At 44.8% G+C, this 20,351-nt stretch overlaps 1 protein-coding gene across 4 annotated transcripts in view; it reads left to right on the top strand.

The window, feature by feature from the left end:
• The first annotated feature begins 1,342 nt into the window (after positions 1-1,342).
• Positions 1,343-20,351, top strand: part of LOC143269514 (protocadherin Fat 4-like) — a 79,091-nt gene continuing 60,082 nt past the window's right edge. For all 4 annotated transcript variants that reach the window (XM_076554706.1, XM_076554705.1, XM_076554707.1 and 1 more), the window contains exon 1: positions 1,343-4,915. In XM_076554706.1, coding sequence (XP_076410821.1) covers positions 1,985-4,915 — 2,931 coding nt within the window. In that variant the 5' untranslated portion in view covers positions 1,343-1,984. The remainder of the gene's footprint in view (positions 4,916-20,351) is intronic.

Here is a 20,351-nt window from a genome sequence, read left to right as displayed (position 1 = left end):
ACACCACAGCCACCATCGACCGCGAGAGCCTGCCCAGCGACGTGGTCAACCTGGTGGTCCTTTCCAGCGCGCCCACCTACCCTATCGAGGTGCGGGTGTTGGTGCGTGACCTCAACGACAATGCCCCAGTCTTCCCAGATCCCTCGATCGTGGTCATCTTCAAGGAGGACAGTGGCAGCGGGCGTCAGGTCATTCTGGACACCGCCACGTACTCTGACATCGGCTCCAACGGCGTGGACCACCGCTCCTACCGCATCGTCCGCGGCAACTAGGCGGGTCGCTTTCGCCTGGACATTACCTTGAACCCCAGTGGTGAGGGAGCGTTCCTGCACCTGGTCTCCAAGGGCGGCCTGGACCTCGAGGTCAAGCCTCAGTACCAGGTCCTGGTGGAGGTGGAGGACAAGGGTGAGCCAAAGCGGCAGGGTTACCTTCAGGTCAATGTGACTGTACAGGACATTAACGACAATCCCCAGGTGTTTGGCAGTTCCCATTACCAGGCGGGGGTGCCTGAGGACGCTGCTGCGGGCTCGAGTTTCCTGCAGGTGATGGCCGCTGACGCAGACGAGGGCACCAATGCGGACATCCATTACCGGCTGCAGGATGAGGGAACCCCCTTCCAGATGGACTCGGAGACAGGGCTCATCACCGTGAGAGAGCCGCTAGACTTTGAGGCCCGGCGACAGTATTCGCCGACAGTGCAGGCCACGGACCAGGGCGTGCCCTTGCTCACTGGGCGCGCAGAAGCGATCATCCAGCTGTTGAATGTCAATGACAACGACCCTGTAGTGAAGTTTCGTTACTTCCCCGCCACTTCACGCTACGCTTGGTGGATGAGAACGCAGGTGGGTATGGTGGTGGCTCTGCTCACCGTGACCTATGCGGACTCCCCGGCAGCCAATGGAAACATCTCAGTGCAGATTCTCGGGGCAATGAGCAAAGCCACTTGAGGTACAGAGGAGCAAGGTGCCCAACCTGAGTCTCATCAAGGTGGCCAGCGCCCTGGACCGCGAGCGAATTCCTTCTTACAGTCTCCATCTCGGATAACTCCGGGGCGCCCCCTACTGCCGAGGTTCAGGCGGGCTCCTCCGTGGCCAGCTTGGTGATCTTTGTCAATGACATCAATGATCACCCTCAGGTCTTTGCACAGCAAGTGTACAGAGTGAACCTGAACGAGGAGGCGCCTCCGGAGAGCTATGTGAGTGGGGTGTCTGCCACCGACGGTATCTCTGGTCTCAATGCTAACCTGCTCTACAGCATCGTCTCTGGAAATGGTTTGGGCTGGTTCCACATTAGTGAGCACAGTGGTCTAGTGACCACCAGTGCTGCGGGGGGGGGGGGGGGGGGAGGGGGGGAGGGCCTTGACCGTGAACTTGCCTCCCAGATTGTACTGAATATCAGTGCCCGAGACCAGGGGGTCCACCCCAAGGTGTCCTATGCCCAGCTTGTGGTAACTGTCTTGGATGTCAATGATGAAAAGCCCGTGTTTAGCCAGCCTGAAGTCTATGAGGTGTCTGTAGTTGAGAAAGCTCCAGCAGGGACTGAGCTGTTGATTCTAGGGGCAACCGATGGTGATCTGAGTGACAACGGGACAGTGTGCTTCTCCCTGCAAGAGGCTGAGAGTGACCAAAGGCTCTTCTGCCTGGATCCTGTATCTGGGAGGCTGAGTACTATCTCCTCCCTAGACAGAGAGGAACAAGCCTTCTACTGTCTATTGGTTCTAGCGACAGACTTGGGCTCCCCTCCCCAGTTATCCACAGCTCAGGTGAATGTCAGTCTCCTGGACATCAATGACAACAGTCCTGTGTTCTACCCAGTCCAATACTTTGCTCATATTCAGGAGAATGAGCCTGGAGGTAGCTATGTTACCACAGTGTCTGCTACTGACCCAGACATGGGTCCCAATGGAACTGTTCAGTACAGTATCTCAGCTGGGGACAGGTCGAGGTTTTAGATTAATGCTAAGAGCTGGGTTATTTCTACAAGAATGGCCCTAGACAGAGAAGAGAAAACAGCCTACCAGCTGCAAATAGTGGCCACCGACGGGGGCAATTTACAGTATCCTAACCAGGCCATAGTAACAGTCACGGTGTTAGATACACAAGACAACCCACCTGTATTCAGTCAGGCTGCTTACAGCTTCGTGGTCTTTGAGAATGTGGCCCTAGGGTACCACGTGGGCAGTGTTTCTGCCACCACCATGGACCTCAATGCCAACATTAGCTATCTCATCACTACTGGGGACCAGAGAGGTATGTTTGCTATGAATCCTGTCACAGGGCAGCTGACCACAGCAAGTGTGATTGATAGGGAAGAGCAGTCTTTTTATCAACTGAGAGTCATGGCCAGTGGGGGAGCAGTAACCGGAGACACCGTGGTTAACATCACAGTGAAAGACTTGAATGATAACGCTCCCCACTTCCTCCAGGCAGTAGAAAGCATAAACGCAGTGGAGAACTGGCAGGCAGGACATAGCATCTTCCAGGCCAAAGCCATGGACCCTGATGAGGGTGTCAATGGCAGGGTGCTCTACAGCCTGAAGCAGAACCCCAAGAACCTGTTCGCTATCAATGAGCAGAATGGTAACATCAGTCTGCTGGCTCCACTGGATGTCCACGCTGGCTCATACCAGGTAGAAATCTTGGCCTCTGATATGGGTGTCCCCCAGCTCTCCTCCAGCGTCATTCTGATAGTTTATGTCCATGACGTAAATGACAACCCACCAGTGTTTGACCAGATTTCCTATGAGGTCACACTTTCTGAGTCAGCGCCTGTGAATTCTCGATTCTTTAAAGTGCAAGCTTCTGATAAAGATTCTGGGGCAAATGGGGAAATAGCGTACACTATCACAGATGGGAATACTGGGGATGCCTTTGGCATATTCCCAGATGGCCAGTTGTACATCAAAAGTGAATTGGACCGTGAACTTCAGGAGAGATATGTGTTATTGGTTGATGCCTCTGACTGGGCAGTGGAGCCCCTAAGTGCTACTGTGAATGTCACTGTGATTTTAGAAGATGTGAATGACAACAGGCCTTTGTTTAATAGTACCAATTACACATTCTACTTCGAAGAGGAGCAGAGGGCCGGGTCATTTGCAGGCAAGGTCAGTGCGGTGGACAAAGACTTCGGGCCTAATGGGGAGGTAAGGTATGCTTTTGAGGTGGCACAGCCTGATTTTGAGTTGCATGCTGTCACTGGGGAACTCACCAACACTCACAAGTTTGACAGGGAGTCACTCATGAGGAGGCAGGGGACAGCAGTCTTCAGCTTCACAGTGATAGCCACAGATCAGGGCCTCCCTCAGCCTCTCAAGGAGCAGGCCACCATGCATGTCTACATGAAGGACATCAATGACAATGCCCCCAAGTTTCTAAAAGACTTTTACCAAGCTACCGTATCAGAGACGGTGACCAATCTGACCCAGGTCTTACGGGTGTCTGCCTCAGACGTGGATGAAGGAAATAACGGCCTCATTCACTACTCTATCCTCAAAGGAAACGAAGAAAGACAGTTCACCATAGACAAGTTCTCTGGTCAGGTGACTCTTGTAGGTAAGTTAGACTATGAGGCGACCCCGGCCTATTCCCTCCTCATCCAGGCAGTGGATTCAGGGGCCATCTCCCTCAACTCAACCTGTACTCTAAGTATTGACATTTTGGATGAAAATGACAACACGCCCTCGTTCCTGAAGTCAACACTATTTGTGGATGTATTGGAAAACATGAGGATTGGTGAACTGGTGTCCTCTGTTACTGCCACTGATTCTGACTCGGTTGTCAATGCAGACTTACACTACACCATCACAGGATCAAACAACCATGGGACCTTTAGTATTAGCCCAAACACTGGGAGTATCTTTCTTGCCAAGAAGTTGGACTTTGAGACACAGTCTCTATATAAATTAAACATCACAGCAAAAGACCAAGGGCGACCTCCTCGGTCATCCACAATGTCAGTGGTGATTCATGTGAGGGACTTCAATGACAACCCCCCAAACTTTCCTCCGGGAGACATTTTTAAGTCTATAGTGGAGAACATCCCTCTTGGTACATCTGTCATTTCTGTGACAGCGCATGACCCAGATGCGGATATCAATGGGCAGCTGTCTTACGCCATCATTCAACAGATGCCCCAAGGCAACCACTTCAGCATAGATGAGGTCAAAGGAACCATCTACACCAGTGCTGAGATAGACCGGGAATTTGCCAATCTCTTTGAATTAACAGTAAAAGCCAACGACCAAGCTGTGCCGATAGAAACTAGGAGGTATGCTTTGAAAAATGTGACCATTTTGGTGACAGACCTCAATGACAATGTCCCGATGTTTATATCACAAAAAGCCCTGGCTGCAGATCCTTCAGCCATGATCGGTTCTGTCTTGACTACCATCATGGCTGCAGACCCTGATGAAGGCGCTAATGGTGAGGTGGAGTATGAAATAGCCAATGGAGACACAGAAACCGTCACTGTGGATCGCTACAGTGGAGACCTTCGTGTGGCTTCTGCATTAGTGCCTTCACAGCTCATCTACAACTTCATAGTATCAGCCACAGACCTGGGCCCAGAGAGGAGGAAGTCAACCACAGAATTGACCGTCATCCTCCAGGGCCTCGATGGGCCTATTTTCACACAGAACAAATACATGACCATCTTGAAGGAAGGGGAGCCCATTGGTACCAATGTCATATCCATAGAAGCAGCTAGCCCCAGAGGGTCAGAAGCTCCAGTGGAATATTACATCGTTTCCGTTCACTGTGAAAAAAAGACTGTTGGACGTCTCTTTACCATTGGACGGCAGACCGGTGTCATTCAAACTGCAGCCATTTTGGACCGGGAGCAGGGAGCATGTCTCTACCTGGTGGATGTTTATGCCATAGAGAAGTCATCTGCCTTTCCCAGGACACAGAGAGCAGAGGTGAGAGCTTGGATTCCTTTATTATCTGCTCTGGGTGGGCTTTTTCTAAATGTCTTTGTCATTGTGATTACTCTCTATGGTTTAACTGTGTTTTCATGGCTATGTTTATAAACAGGGACAACTTAGGAAACATTGTCACACACTGACGGTTTCAGAAAAATGCAGCTATAATCCAGGTTACAATAAATAATGAACTTTTTTAAAATAATGAATGTTCCTTAATTGCAACCATGAGTGTAAGGTTACTGACAGAGCACTTGCCATTTGCAGAAGTAATTAAAGCCCATTTGTGTGAGCAGAGGCACTGTACTCACATAGACCTCTCTCAGTAAGGAAATCTGTTCCAAGGTGAAGAGTTTTGCTAGATCTCTGAGTGGGTTATATTTCTGAGCTGGATTGTGCTGGAGCCTGCGTGGCAGTTTACATCAGGATGGCATTGACCTCCCCATCCTCAGCAAGCTTGGCAGATTCTTTATAGACAGTGAGTACTCTCAACGTGGTGAGCCAAGTTTGTGGAGATTCCTGATTTCTTCTGCCTGAGAAGCTTACAAACTACCTCCTGGCAAGGAGCAAATGCTTCTCTTTCTTCCTACACTGACTCAGGTAGCTGTGAACAGTTAGATCTGAAGTTCCACTCCAACTCTTGGGATGAAAATGTGCTGTTATGCGATGATGCAGGCTCTTGTCCTGTCTCCAGGTGGGAAAGGCTACTCTGGGCACAAATAAGTCCCATGCCCATCCCCCAGAAGGCACATGCTGGATTGTGGCCCCCACCCATCTTACTATCCCTGATTGACATCTTCTCCATTAGGCTCCTCCCTTTCTCGGCTGTGTGAAAGTCACCAAGAACTGATTTGGCTATCTTCTAGAATGCTTGATGCATGTTTTCTGAGTCCTCCCTCTTGCTTCCCACTCCCCTCAGAGATGTCCTAGCTTCTGCCCCTCAGCCAAAAACTCAAAAGATCAAGTGTGGTTTCTGATGCCTGGCAGAGTTCCAAACACAACACGGTGGTGAAATGGGGGCTGCTATGTTTATTTGCTTGCTTTCTCCTCGGGGGAGACCAAGGATGCTTTCATTTTGAGAGCTTGTTTTTATTGTTATCTTTTGAAATTCTTTGTGATTATTTATTTTTTCTGATCGCTAGCTGTTGCATCCTATGAACGGGATCAGAGGGCATTAGTGCTCATTAGAAATATAATTCCCAATGGTGATGTCATTGTAAATGGATTTCAATTTTTCCTTGCATGTCTTTGCCCGAGAGGCTTCAGAGTTAAATTGTTTCCTTATGTCTGCTTACTTCTTCAGCAATCTCAACATCAGAGGTCTTTGGCTTAGATCTGGTCATGATTTATGACTAAATCATTATTTGATTTGAGCTTATTCCATCTTTCACTTTCTTCTCTGCAGTTATTTCTGAGATGAACAGCTTTGATTAGTTTGAACACCAAAATATTTACTGAAGGCTGGCAATTAAGTCTCTCTGGATAATGGCTGAATTTGTTAAGCAAATGACCTGATTAGGTGTTTATTTCACTCAACTGCTTTTATTAGAGGATTGCAGAGCATTGGAAGGAATGCTCATGGGTGCCATTAGAAGATCCATTACGCCTGTGATTTATCCATTCAGTAGGGGAAGATTAGCTTGCCATAAATGTGCCGAACAGTGATGTCTCTGAAACAGGCAGTGATGTCTCTGAAACAGGCATGAAGACTAAAAATAATTATTATTACAAATAACTTTTGTTAGGAAGCGGAGCAAAATGCCCACTATGTCTTTACTCTAACCTCAGTTAATATCAGTATGAAACATATTCTTTCAGACCTCCAGGGTCCTCTGTATTGACAAACCAAGGGAGAATTGCTCTGAAGACTTGTGTGTGTGTGTACCTGTATGACTGCACATGTTTCTCTCTCTCTTGTATACACACACACACACACAAACACACACACACACAGAGACAGAGACAGAGACAGAGAGACAGAGAGAGAGAGAGAGAGAGAGAGAGAGAGAGAGAGAGAGAGAGAGAGAGCACACTTGCCCATGGATCAGGATACCCTCTGTATACTAAAGTGCAGAAATTGTAAACCAACTTTGAGTTCCCAAGTTACAGCCACTCCTGAAATTTAAAGCAAATATTTTATTTGTTATGCTCAAAGAATACTGAAAGCAGTAGTTTGGAGGTAAAATTTTATGTTATTCTTTGTTGTGTTTTTCCAATATGTAAATTAAACTAGTTTTTTTTTTAATTTTGCTCAGTTGGTTTACTATTATTCTGCTATGAGAAGACATAAAGCATCGATGGCAAAGGTGACTTGTACGTTGTTCCACTCCAGGCTCAGACTTTTTGTTTTGTTTTGTTTTGTTTTTGTTTTTGTTTTTTCTAGACAGGGTTTCTCTGTGTAGCTTTGCGCCTTTCCTAGGACTCACTTGGTAGCCCAGGCTGACCTCGAACTCACAGAGATCCGCCTGACTCTGCCTCCCAAGTCCTGGGATTAAAGGCGTGCGGCACCACCGCCCGGCTCAGGTTCAGACTTTTGAATGTATTTGAAAGCATGCATTTGTCTGACCTGATAGGTGTCTGGGCTGCTTGCTCGGCACCCAGGCCAGTGTCACAACGTCAGGCATTCTGTTTGATGAGAGGGTTGGACGATTGGCCTGCATTCTTTTGGGATGCGCATGAGAGATGTACCTTTGATATTGCTCACCCTGGACACTTGCCCAAAGGACACAGTCTCTCAATCTGCCTTCCAAAGCTAAAGCTTGACAGGGCAGGAATGACTCCAAAGGCTGCCTTCTGTAATATGTCAATTAATTAATGAATTTTAATTAAAATGTATAAATCTGTTTTATTTGCACACTTGCAGTGTAGGGTCTCAGTTAGACCTCATGATGACCAGGGACTTAGTTATATTGATCCTTTTTATTTCAGTGTCTCATTTATTACCCAGCATGCAGTAGGTGCTGTAAACTTGTTATGCTGAGTAACATGGTAGACGAACCAAGATCAGAACACAGCTCCCTCTTCGAGGAGTGAGTCCAAGAAAACCCATCAGTTGAATAAGGACAGAGAATAGTAATTACTTCTGCTCTACAAATGAAATGAGGATTGTCAGAAACTGGAAAGAACAGAGGGAATAAAGGGTGGTCTGACATAGGGTAACTGTGTGAGTGGACAGGGACTGCACCCGACCAGGGTCACATCTGCTGCTTTCCAGGCCACTGGCCTCTGGATCCCCTTATGTTCCTCTGAAACTCCCCAAAGGCCTCCTGGTTAAGGGTGTGCCTTAACTAGTTTTCTTTTTTAGTTGTGGTGACTTGCATGAGAAATGTCCCCCACAAGCTCCCGTACTTTGGGAATTTTAGGAGGTGGAGCTTTGGTAGAAGAGTCTTTGGGGAAGGCTTAGAGAGTTTGTAGCCCTGACCCACTTCTAGTTTCCATCTTCACTTCCTGTTTGCAGTAGAGATGTGATCTCTCAGCTTGCTGCTCCTGTGGCTTGCTGCCATGCCTGTCCATCACGGTGGACTTTGATCCCTCTAGATCCATAAGCCAAGGCAGACGCTTTTGTCTGTAAGATCCTTTCAGTCTTGGTATTATATCTCCGGCACAGAGAAGTAACTGAGGTGCTAGTTTTACCAAAGCAACAGAAAAATAGAGGATACTGGCTTGTTAACATCACTTGGGACATGATGTTCTTTTTTGTCTAAAGATGCTACATGTTCAAACTTGAAAATCTGAAGTAATGATATCTTGAATTTAAAAACTCTCTTTGGCTCATGACTTGCAGAATACAGTAGGCATCTCAAACCTTTTTTTGTTTTCCTGGTAGATTTCACAGTGGTGTTTTGTTTTGTTTTATTTTTCAGTTAAAATATCTGAGATTACTCCATTCTCAAATGGGTAGGTTGAGTAGAGTACTGGAAAAGCATTTTGGTCTGGTCCTGACAGGTAATTATTGATTTTACCAACCCAAGAAGGACATTGCCTTGGAACTTACTCGCAACACATCAGGATATTGATCAGCAGATGTACCTGTGTAGTTATGTGAAAATGTATGGTCTGTGCTGCCTTCCAAGTGGGTCTTTGCCTATTTAAGATGTATCTGTCAGCTGTTTGTAATTCAGAAAATACTGGTATAAATTATGGAGATTATCTCAGACAGGATTTTTTTTGGTAGTTTATTTCATAAATTTCAAGTATGCTTGTTTTAAATGATGGATAAATGAAGGTTCTGAAGAATATGTTTGTATGTGTATGAGTGTGTTTATGTGTATATGCATAAGTGTGTTTATATGTGTGATAGTGTGTGATTTATGTATGTATGTGTGTATGCATGTATGTATATGTGTGCGTGTATGTATGTCTTTATATGTATGCATGCATGTATGTATGTATGTATGTTTATTATGATATAGTCAAACCTTGCTACTCTGTACTTTATTACATAACACAGTTATTATGTTATGAGAGTCCATAGCTCACATCTCCTTTATATGTTTCACAAATACACTGTATCATCAGCAGTTGTGGTTGCCTTGCTGTGTATTAAGTCTCTTTAAATATGTTCCTCTTAACGGCAGTGGTGTAGTTGTGACCCAGATCTGACCATCTCCCCTCCAAGTACACCAGACTCTGTGAATCCCACTGTACTCTCGTCTTACGCCATCAACTCTCAGGTCTGAGTGAGGCACACAGATCATTTGGCATCAACGTGTGCTTGGTGAGTTCACTCAGCCTCACATCCTCAAGGCTCATCCATGGGACTGCAGATTTCAGGTCTCACTGTTCTGACAACCATGTAGTATCACTGTACATGTGTCATGTGCACCTTACCCACTTAGGTCCTGATGCTCTTCTCTCTTTAATGTTTGTGCCGTGGGTTACAGTAACCCATCACTAGATGTGTCCAGACAGAGGAAATGCAGACATTAGAGAGACAATGTCCATGTTGACTGAGCACTGTATAGCAGCCAGGATACAAAGTCAATCAGCCCCTGTGAGCATCCATTCTAGTTGGAGTGGAGTGTCACTGGAGTGGAGTATCATAGCCTGGGGTCATGATTGCCTGGAGCTCTTCGATGTTAAACTTTCTTTACAGACTCAGTCATCTATTTGTGCATCTTCTTCTGGAACTGTCAGGTCTTCTGCCCACAATTTAACTCTGTTGCTCATTTTGATGCTATTGATATGTTTCAATTCCTCTTATATTTTCATCACTAACCCCTGTCAGATCCATCCTTTGTGGCTGTTTTCTAACCGACATCTTTCTCTCACTGTGTTGGTTGTTTCTGTGATTCTGAAGCTTTCTTAGTCTGATTTGTATTTGCCTATTTTTTATTTTATTCCATTGTCTGTATTGTTGAGCTTTTAATAAAAAAAATGCACAATCACTGGCTTGGAAAAAGTGCACCAGTGCACCGGGGGAAGTGATTTATTCTAATATTCATCTTGAGGTCTGGCCTTTCGTCTTCAGTCCATTTTTACGTGATGAGGAATGAAGGTCTCATGTGATTCACACTGCATATGAACAAGGCTTGCCCCAGCACCATCCAGTGACGACTTGTCCTTCCCCATGGTGTGTTCTCACGGACATTTGTTACTGCACGTCAGTCCACCAGCAGCCTGTGACTTTGTCTCTGCACTTGCTGTTCACTTTCAGCGGTATGTGCATTTGTTTTTATGGTGACACATGACATTTGGCTTTCAGAAAACTCTTTCTATGTATTGACTCTCAACTCCCAGGGGATTATTAAAAATTATTCACAATTCAAAGTTTCACTTATTAGTTCAAATCTTACCACTAAAATCGTCGGTTCTTTTCCTGAAGTGCCAGGCTCCCTTCATTCATTATACAAGTGAGCAGCTTCTTTCAGTGGCTCTTTGTGGTGGAAATGGGCTTCCCCAGACAGCGGCTTCTGAGGCTCATGGCACAGTCAGACAGTCCTTATTGGGTGCAGAGCACTGAGTCTCTGTGTAACACAGAACGCTGATAAGACATTGAGACACAATTGATAATTGTACTGTATTCTAAAGAACATTTTTCAATTTTTAGTGAAACTAGCATTCAGGTTGACTGTGGGTACTGCTGTGAACCTGATGTTGACCTCTGACCTCACACAGGTGAGAATATTTAGATAAACACCTATGTACATGTTTGGACTGTGTTTAATTAAGACTAGAAGGAGCTTTAGCAATTGGATAATCTATTAATTTTCACAAGAAAGCCACACTGATTACCAAAAGAAGATGGAGATGCTGGGTGCTAGACTGTAAGTTAAAAAATGATTTTATTTCAGGCAGTTTAGAATTAGAGCTGGTTTGTGTTAGATGAGATGGCTGAATTTGCTGGGCGTGGACCTGCCGAAGAACTAAAGCAGCTAGACAGTGTATTAATGGGGGAGGTGTAACAGTCCGGCTTTTCTGAATTTTAGTGACTGACAGATGTAGAATCCTAATTCAGGACAGGATAACTGGCAAATGACTGAGGCCAATGTAGATTTGAATGTTCCTTAAAGTGTCCATAAAATAGAATATGATATTTCCATATTTGCAGAGTCGTTTCAAGACAAAGGTTCTCTGTGTAGCTCTGGCTGTTCTGGAACTCACTCTGAATACCATGTTGGCCTAGAACTTTTCGAGATCTGCCTACCTCTGCCAGCTGGGTGCTGGGATTAAAGGTGTGTGCCACCACCACCCATGATGGTATTTCCTAATGCCAGACTTTCAGTAGTCTGTATAAGAGCATCCCACAGAAGGAGAGTGGGATACAGAAGACAAGGGGAAATTAATTATTACATCAATCTCCATTATAAGATAGACACACATGAGACAGAAGGTTGATTCAGTAGGTTAAAGTCCTTGCTCCTTACCCCGTAACCTGAATTAGATCCCATGGAGGGTAAAGAGAACCAGCTCCAAGGTTGTCTTCTGACTCCTACACACACTATGGCTCCCCAACTAATAATAATAATTACAATAATAGCAACGATAATACATATGTAATGATCTATTAGCAATATGCTCCTACTGTACAAAGGGTGGACTCCCCCCACACACACGACAGATTAGACAATGAAGTCAATGTTGAAAAATAGGGATTTGATTGGCAGATAATTTACATAAGGCCAAGACCTGGCTCTAGGTCTTCTTTACAAATTTAAGAAACACCGAGTGAAAATCAAAGAAGTTTCTGGTTTAAGGAGATGTCGGGAGCCACTTAGGAACATGCTGGTGTGACTGCAGCATAGGCATTAGTTCCCAGCAGCTCTCACCCCTGCTACTTGTTTTAAGAATGACATATTCTTTCTCACTTTTGTAGACAGAGGATTCTAACTGTGTAAAGCATTTCCGTTGTTCTAAAGGTTTCCACACCGCTGAAGGAGAAAAATCACAGGGTTGTACCTGGGTGCTGCTCCAGGGCCAGGGATGCAGGGATCTGACAGTCTTGCTAAGGGCAATTGTTCATCATAACCTCTTCTGGTCTTATTAAACTTAAGCAGGAGTGACTTCTGTGCTTTGGGTTTACACACTCAGTTTTCAAAAGGAATTACTTGTTTTTATTTTATATCTGTAAGTATCTTGCCTGCAGATATGTGTTTGCAAAAAGTGCATGTGGTACATATGGAGGCCAGAGAGGGTAAAAGATCCCCTAGATCAGGAGTTATAGGTGATTGTGAACCTCCATGTGGAAGCTGGGGACTGATCAAAGGTTCTCTATGAGAGTAGCAAGTAACAGCTAAGCCACCTCTGCAGGCTTATGACTCCTTACACGTTTTTATTAGATTTATATTTACTCGTGTGTGTGTGTGTGTGTGTGTGTGTGTGTGTGTGTGTATCTCTGTCTCTGTCTCTTTCTCTTTCTGTCTCTCTCTCTCTGTCTCTCTGTCTCTCTCTCTCTCTCCATCCATATGTATCGTTGTCTGTATATCAGTGGGCAATTTTCAGGTGTTACTCACTCCTTTTTCTTTACATCATGTGGGTTCCAAGTATTGAATTCAGGTCACTAGTCTTGGCAACAAATGCCTTTACCCACTGAGACATCTCAATGTCTGCTGACTCATTTCTTAAATGCCCTTTTCAGAACACACTTTGAACGAGTTGTTTATACTGCCCGCTTGTGTTCTGTCTACCTCCAATGTCATTCCTACCAGACCTGAACAATGAACAAGCTCTGAGGAAATTGTCCTCACCTAGGCGGCAATGATGGCCACGCCATTCATCACGCTGGCATTGCAGATGCTTGTCGTATTTAAGCTCCTCAAAGTCTATAGCCCTGGTCATTCACGTCTGTCAAATGCCTCGTCACTCAGCTTCCATGTCACTGAAACCTGTGACTCTTTATTTTTTAGACTAGCTCCCCCACCCCCAGCTTCGCTCCCTCTTCCCACACCATGAACATGGTAAATTATGAAGTGAAATTCTGGCAGCCGGTTTGTGAATGGGAAGAGATTCCCAGGGGCTTTCCTGGGGGAATTCTCTCTGTGTACCTTGAGAAGCTCCTGTCAGTGTTTTTCAGTGGCTCTCCAGACTGTCGCAGGGAACCTGACTAAGGGGCGTTTCAGGAAAACTGTAGCTTAACCTACAGGGGACCGTTTCTTCTTTGGAAAGGATTAGGCGGTGGTTAAAATACTTGATATTGTCTCTAGTCATCTGTGGCCGAGATTGACTCTACTCATTAAGAAATCGGAACCGCTAGAACTGTAAGCAATCAGAACCACTGAAGAGAGGATTTAGAGATGGGACATGGTTTCAAACGTTACAAGTGACTCAGAATGACTGTGGCATCCACTCATCCCCTGGAGAACGTCTGACTACAGGGGCAGTCACAGGATAGAGAAAGGGGCTGAGGACGGGAGCGAGGCCCAGGCTTTGAGTGCTACGAGGACTTTGCAGCCTCAGTTGGAAACGATAGCAAGATGGGCAGTGATTGGCAGTCTGCTGACATGACAGATGTCAGTGGCAGAGATGTCACAGAGTGGAAATTACCCACTTCCCAGCCTCCACCCAGGAGTGACCCCAAGCTTCAGCCTGAGACTCCAGCAGGGCCTATGAGCCTCACAAAGACGTCTCAAATGAACACTGAGTTGAACTTGAAGATGGAAGTTTGGCTGTGGAAATTCGCCTCACAGACAATACTTCTCATCCCCTCTCCCGACTCCATGAAACTGTCATGGTTCCAAACAGATCGCTGCTCCCAAGACATCATTTACACTAAAAAAATGGATGTAACCCTCTTTGTACATGATAACACCTCTGAATTTTCCAGAGAATCCTCAGAAATTTACTTCATTTCATGTTCTGGAGAAGCTGTATGTCTTTAAATTTAAAAGTATATTAAATACTGTCCTGATTATTTTAAATTTATAGCAATTTTCAGATTTGTGACATTCTTACTAGAGGTAGTATATAAAATGAGGCCCTTACTTTATCCGTTGCTTTAATGATAGTTTTAAGTGTGATTATGTCAAACTGTGTAATAGTGGAGCTTTGAACCATAATTGCCACTAAATGTTACTGAACTGCTTCTGTTTCTCTGTCAGAGTGATTTTTTTTCTCAGTAGGAGCCACTGAGAGTCCTGCTATTGCTACAAAAAGTTGAGTCATTGTCTATTTTTTAAGATAGTGTATTAAATCACCCACTAAAACCATTAAAATAGCTGCTCATGTTTGTGTCTATGTGGGCCAGGACTGCCAGTGTTGCAAAGCCAGCTTACTGTTTTATTACTCTGCATGATAAAAGACAGAAATTATCTTTCCATTGAGGTTGGAATTAGTTGGAAGTAAGTAATGAATCTTTAGTGTCCTGAGCCCAGGGTCGGGCAAACTGAGAGCACCACTTGACCTCTGACTTATTGAGAAATGAAGGATGTGGGAGAGGAGTTTTTCTTTGTGGGCTAAGATAGCTTTGGACAGGAGGGTCAATCTGGCTTTCCAAGAACTTGGGTCAAACCAGCACAGATGGCTGATGTGATAGAGATGGCCATCCCTGTGTCCTCTGCTCTGTGTATAAGCACAGACAGCTGATGTGATAGAGATGGCCATCCCTGTGTCCTCTGCTCTGTACATAAGAACAGACAGCTGATGTGATAGAGATGGCCATCCCTGTGTCCTCTGCTCTGTGTATAAGCACAGACAGCTGATGCGATAGAGATGGCCATCCCTGTGTCCTCTGCTCTGTTCATAAGCACAGACAGCTGATGTGATAGAGATGGCCATCCCTGTGTCCTCTGCTCTGTGTATAAGCACAGACGGCTGATGCGTTAGAGATCCTGTGTCCTCTGCTCTGCGTATCTGTGGGAGTCCATTGATGCCTTTATACCCATAAAGAATATTTGTCACCGAGCATCCAAGATACACATTAGACACACTAAATGGATCCTCTTTGTTTAGGAATGGTGGTGAATGCTGGATTGGGGGGTGGTGCTGGGGGTGAGCTGTAGCAACACAGGGAAGAGTGATTGTGTGGGACTGGACTTTGGCACTCTTGCTTGGGGTTAACTTCATCACGTTACACACTTACTTCTTAGGGCATTTCATCCTCCTATCTTAGGGATTGTCTGAAGGAGACACCCTAAGCAGACCCCTGGAGATCACCGGCCAGGCTTCCTAGCCTCCTAACTCCAGTCTAAATATGAAAGTCTATCTCAAAAACTCAAAAGTGGATAGCAACTGAGAAACAAAGCTGAAATTGACCTCTGACCTCCATACCTCTTAAATATGAATGGGCACCCATAAACACACACACACACACACACACACACACACGAAAAGTATTTTTAAAAAGTGCTCTAAACACATTCTTATTGGTTGATTTAACATGAGACAAAGACAAAATGTAAATAACTGGAGAAATAAAACCCAATTTAAATTTTATCTTTTTAAGTTTGGGATTTCCTAAAGTCAATTTTTCCATTCTCTGTTAATGAACTTGATATACATTTTAATTTTCTTGGGGGGGGCTCTCTATTGTTTTTGATATTAGGTACGGAGGCACACTGCATGGTGAAGTTTTATAGTCAACAGAATTTGAGGTTTATTTCTTTATGTATTTTATATATACACGAGTACTCTGTTTTCACATACATCTACGTGCCTCAAGAGGGCTTTGGATCCCATTCTAGATAGTTCTAAGCCACCATATGGTTGCTGGGATTTGAACTCATGAACTTCTAGGGGAGCAATCAATGCTCTTAACCTTTGAGCCATCTCTCCAGTTTTCTGGTCAACATATTTAAAAAGGAGAGTAGCTTGTTCAAAGCCCTACCTGCCGCGGGAACTTCAGGCTGATGCCCAGCCTCTTTGAACCTTGTGCCTGATAAAGGGAGGACAATGTAGCCTTTCAGTGAGGCTTGGGAGGGGAATGTGCCATGCACAGCAGTATAGACTGGGCTTGAAGGTTGCTGGGCCCACCGTTGAGGCTCCTGCATTCGAATATTTACTCCTTGTGTGGTCCAGAAGGCAATGATTTCACAAAAATGTAAACAACTACTAGTCAAGGAAATAGCTACTGTTCACACGGGGATGGTGGCGACACGTCTAAAGACACTGTGTGGATGGGAATAAACCGAGCATTTAAATGTAAGAGAATTATTAAGGATGCACATCAGAGCACCTCCATGGTGATTTTCTTTATTACTTGAAACCTAGCACACACACACACACACACACACACACACACACACACACACACACACACACACAAATACAATTTAAATGACAGCAAATGTCCAGCGAGCTGGAAGGAAAAGCTCAAAACAGAAAGGATTTTAGCTAAGAGAGGGAAATGTCTCCTGGTTTTGAAATATTATTTTTTGCAGACATTTAGGTAATTAACAAAATTTGTTTTGTATTTTTTATAATGCAAGCCCAGATGGGCATTCTTTAGCTCATAGTCTGTTTGGATACCTGTTTGGCGCTGAAGCCATTTTTCAGTTATATTCCATCTAGGGGTTGCTATGAAATATTGAAAGGGACATTGAGTTTTCAGCGACTATGTCATAAAGGAGGCTTCAGGCCATGTTCAGGCTGTAAGGACCTTTGCTTTAATTTAATCACTTATAGGGAATATTTCCTAATGGTAACCTCCAAACACCCTTGCCTGTTGACTGCACACTGCAGTTTCTGAGTTGTGTTTCTATGAAGAATTCTGGTGGAAAGTGCCCATTCTGTTTACAGTTGTCTCACTCCCATGCTCTTTTTTGGTGCTTTAGTGAAAGAAATGAAGCAAGAGTCTTCTTTTTTATTTGTTTATTTTGTTGTCAGAACAACATCTCTCGAAATAAAAATGTTACGTTTGCAGTTACCCTGAAGGCAGAGCTGGATGCCTACTGTCCTGAACAGTCTTTATGGCTGACTTAACACAACCTGGAGTCACCAGGGTAAAGGGAACCTTTCCTAAAGAATTTATGAGATTGGCCTATGGGCCTGTCTGGAGGGCACTGTCTTGGTTGATGATTGATGGGGGGGGGCAGCCCACTGTGGGCGGCACCATCCCTAGGCAGAAGGTCTTGGGGTATGTAAGAAAGTTAGCTAGCTGAGGATGAGCCAGGAAGCAAGGCAGTAGGTACTTTTTCTCCAGAGCGTCTGTTTGAATTCCTGCTATGATTCACTCAGGATCCTTCACTCAATAATGGACTGGGATCTGGAAGTGTAAGATGAATAAACCTTTCCCTCTCAGTGCTGCTTTTGTTTTTGGTGTTTTATCACACCAATAAAAAAGGAACTGAAGTACCCCACTTCATCCAGAGGTTATGAGCAACCATGACCACGGGAGCACATCGTTTTGGATAGACTTGGATTCAAGTTCATTTGTTTCCAAAGCTTTTGCTTTCTAATACACCCCTCTGCTCTTAATTACTATATATCATTTTAAGTCATCACATGACAATGAGATGAAAAGATGAAGCTTCAAGGAATATGATTGACAGCACTCAGGCTGGCCGTGTTGTAAATCCAACTTCCCATTTCCTTTGTAGTTGAGTGAAGATTTGCCCATTTTTAAGTCAGAAAATATATTCAAGCAACATTTCTGAGAAAGAGTTAATAGCCATCACTTTCAGAGAACGTGAATATATCACATTCAATGAAGCATTAATTAGTTGCAAAGGGAAGTATAAAGTATAAATCAACATGATGAGGGAGGCTGGCCAGCTCAAGACTTGCCTGGGCTTCAAAGGGAGACTGTGGGAACAAAGAAAAACAAAGGGAGAAAAGGAAGGACATACTTAGGGAACAGAAAACATGTCTTTTCTCTGGGTCGCATTTATAGTTAGCTAAATTAAATTTGGACGTGAAGCTGACTTTGAAGGGGCTGTCTCTAATCAAATGTTCAGACATGAATGAGTTGGTTTTTGCTTTCTAGTAGTGGCTGTGGGGAAGGAAAATTCACCTTCTGTAGGCTAACTGTTAATGAACACAGACCTGTTAGTGGTGGAAGAGATGATAAGGAGCCTAACTGTAAATGGGATTTGTATCATGCAGACGCATTGCAGAGGCACATGCCCATCACACCAACAAAGGCCTGTGGCAACGAACCCAGACACTGTGAAGGCACAAACATGTAGCTGTAGAGAGGCCTGCCTGTGGATGATTGGTCAGTAGCTTTTGGATATGCTTGGTAGGCATGGCAGCAGGAAGCACAAAATGTAATGGAATGCTCACCTCACTGCGACCAAGAAATGGATAGAAGGAAGAGGGGACCACTTCCCCTCACAGTGATCAGGGAACAAAGACAGGGATGAGGGACCACTTCCCCTCACAGTGACCAGGGAACAAAGACAGGGATGAGGGGACCACTTATCCTCATAGTGACCAGGGAACAAAGACAGGGATGAGGGACCACTTCCCCTCATAGTGATAAGGAAATAAAGGCAGGGATGAGGGACCACTTCCCCTCATAGTGATAAAGAAATAAAGACAGGGTAGAGGGGGCCACTTAACCTCATAATGATCAGGGAACAGGGAGAAGAGGTGGGCCTATTTTCGCACATTCCCTTAGGACACTCAGTCAATACCTGAGACCCCCTACTGGGCTTATTTCTTACACTTTCCTCTATTTTCTCATATCCTCGAGCTGAGAACCAAGAATTTTAGATGGTTGACTTCAGACCTGGGAAATCTCGACGAGAAATAAAGACTGTCTGAGGCTATGCAGAGTAATGAGGAAAGGAAGTGTTGGTATCTTTTTGCATCCGGGCAGGGATGCCTTTGTGCAGTCCGTAACTTATCACTTGGTTCCTTTTGGAAGTTTGTTCCATATTGCTGCTTTGAGATAAAAGGTGAGCACAACCATGGGAGTCAACTGAAACAGATTTCATCCTCTCAGCCTTTAGACAGAGCCAACGTCGAAGAGTTCCCTTGGGTTGTTTCAGCAGAGGGTGGAAACCACTTAGCATTTCCAGTTTCGTAGTGAGATGGAAGACAGAGACAAGAGGATACTGGCTGTACTCCAGACCCTGGCCTTGGGTTAGAGTCTGCTTGTCTGTAAGCAATAGCCAGAGACTTCAAAACCAGAGGGGTTGCATTAGAGTCTTATTCTCATTTTTATTGTGAACAGTTTGCTGTGACCTCCTGGTCCTCAATCTCACCCCATTGTTCACTCCCTGGAATACTGTTGAGTACTGTGGCATTAATCAGCCCCACTTCAAATCCATACCTGTAGCATATGGACCTTAGTCTGTTGTCAGAAAACCTAGAAGACTGCACATTGAGCAGTGTTTCCAGTTGATTTCACTGACTCATTATTTATCCCACAGAAGTTTTAGTGTTTATGGTAGAACTTGACCCAAGTGGGAAGAGGGACCTTTCCTAAGGAACTATCTGTAGCATAAATCTTAAAAGTTCTTATCAATAAAATCAAACCTGAGGCCAGTTATTGGGGTGAATGCTGGAAGATCAGAGAAGCAGAACAAGCCACAACTACCTCACCTTGCTGATTCCTCCGCTGATCCTGTTTCCTCAGACTGGATGCCTCTGAGTCCTCATCCAGAATGAATCTCAGCTGAACTGTTGCTCGAAAGCCCGGAAGCTTAACCAGCCAAATCTTTGTAGTTTCTGGTCCTCATGCCTTATGTATCTTTTTGCTTTCTGCCATCACTCCCTGGGATTAAAGGCTCACTTTCTGGGATTAAGGGCATGAGTCACCATGCTTGGCTGTTTCCAATGTGACCTTGAATTTACAGAGATCCAGAGGGATTTCTGCCTCTGGAATGCTAGGATTAAAGGCGTGTGCTACCACTGCCTATCCTCTATGTTTACTATTGTGGCTGTTCTCTTCTCTGACCCCAGATAAGTTTATTAGCACACACAGTATTTTGGGGAACACAATACCACCACAACTACCTTCATCAGATTGGCCCTTGGGTATATCTGTGGGTCATTTTCTAAATTGCTAACCTATATGGGAGGGCCCAGCCCACTGTGGGAGGTGCTAACCCCT

The sequence above is a fragment of the Peromyscus maniculatus genome, chromosome 19, assembly GCF_049852395.1.
Source record: "Peromyscus maniculatus bairdii isolate BWxNUB_F1_BW_parent chromosome 19, HU_Pman_BW_mat_3.1, whole genome shotgun sequence".
Lineage (NCBI taxonomy): Eukaryota > Metazoa > Chordata > Mammalia > Rodentia > Cricetidae > Peromyscus > Peromyscus maniculatus.
The sequence above is the reverse complement of the archived record's forward strand: the minus strand, read 5'-3'. Positions and strand labels throughout refer to the sequence as shown.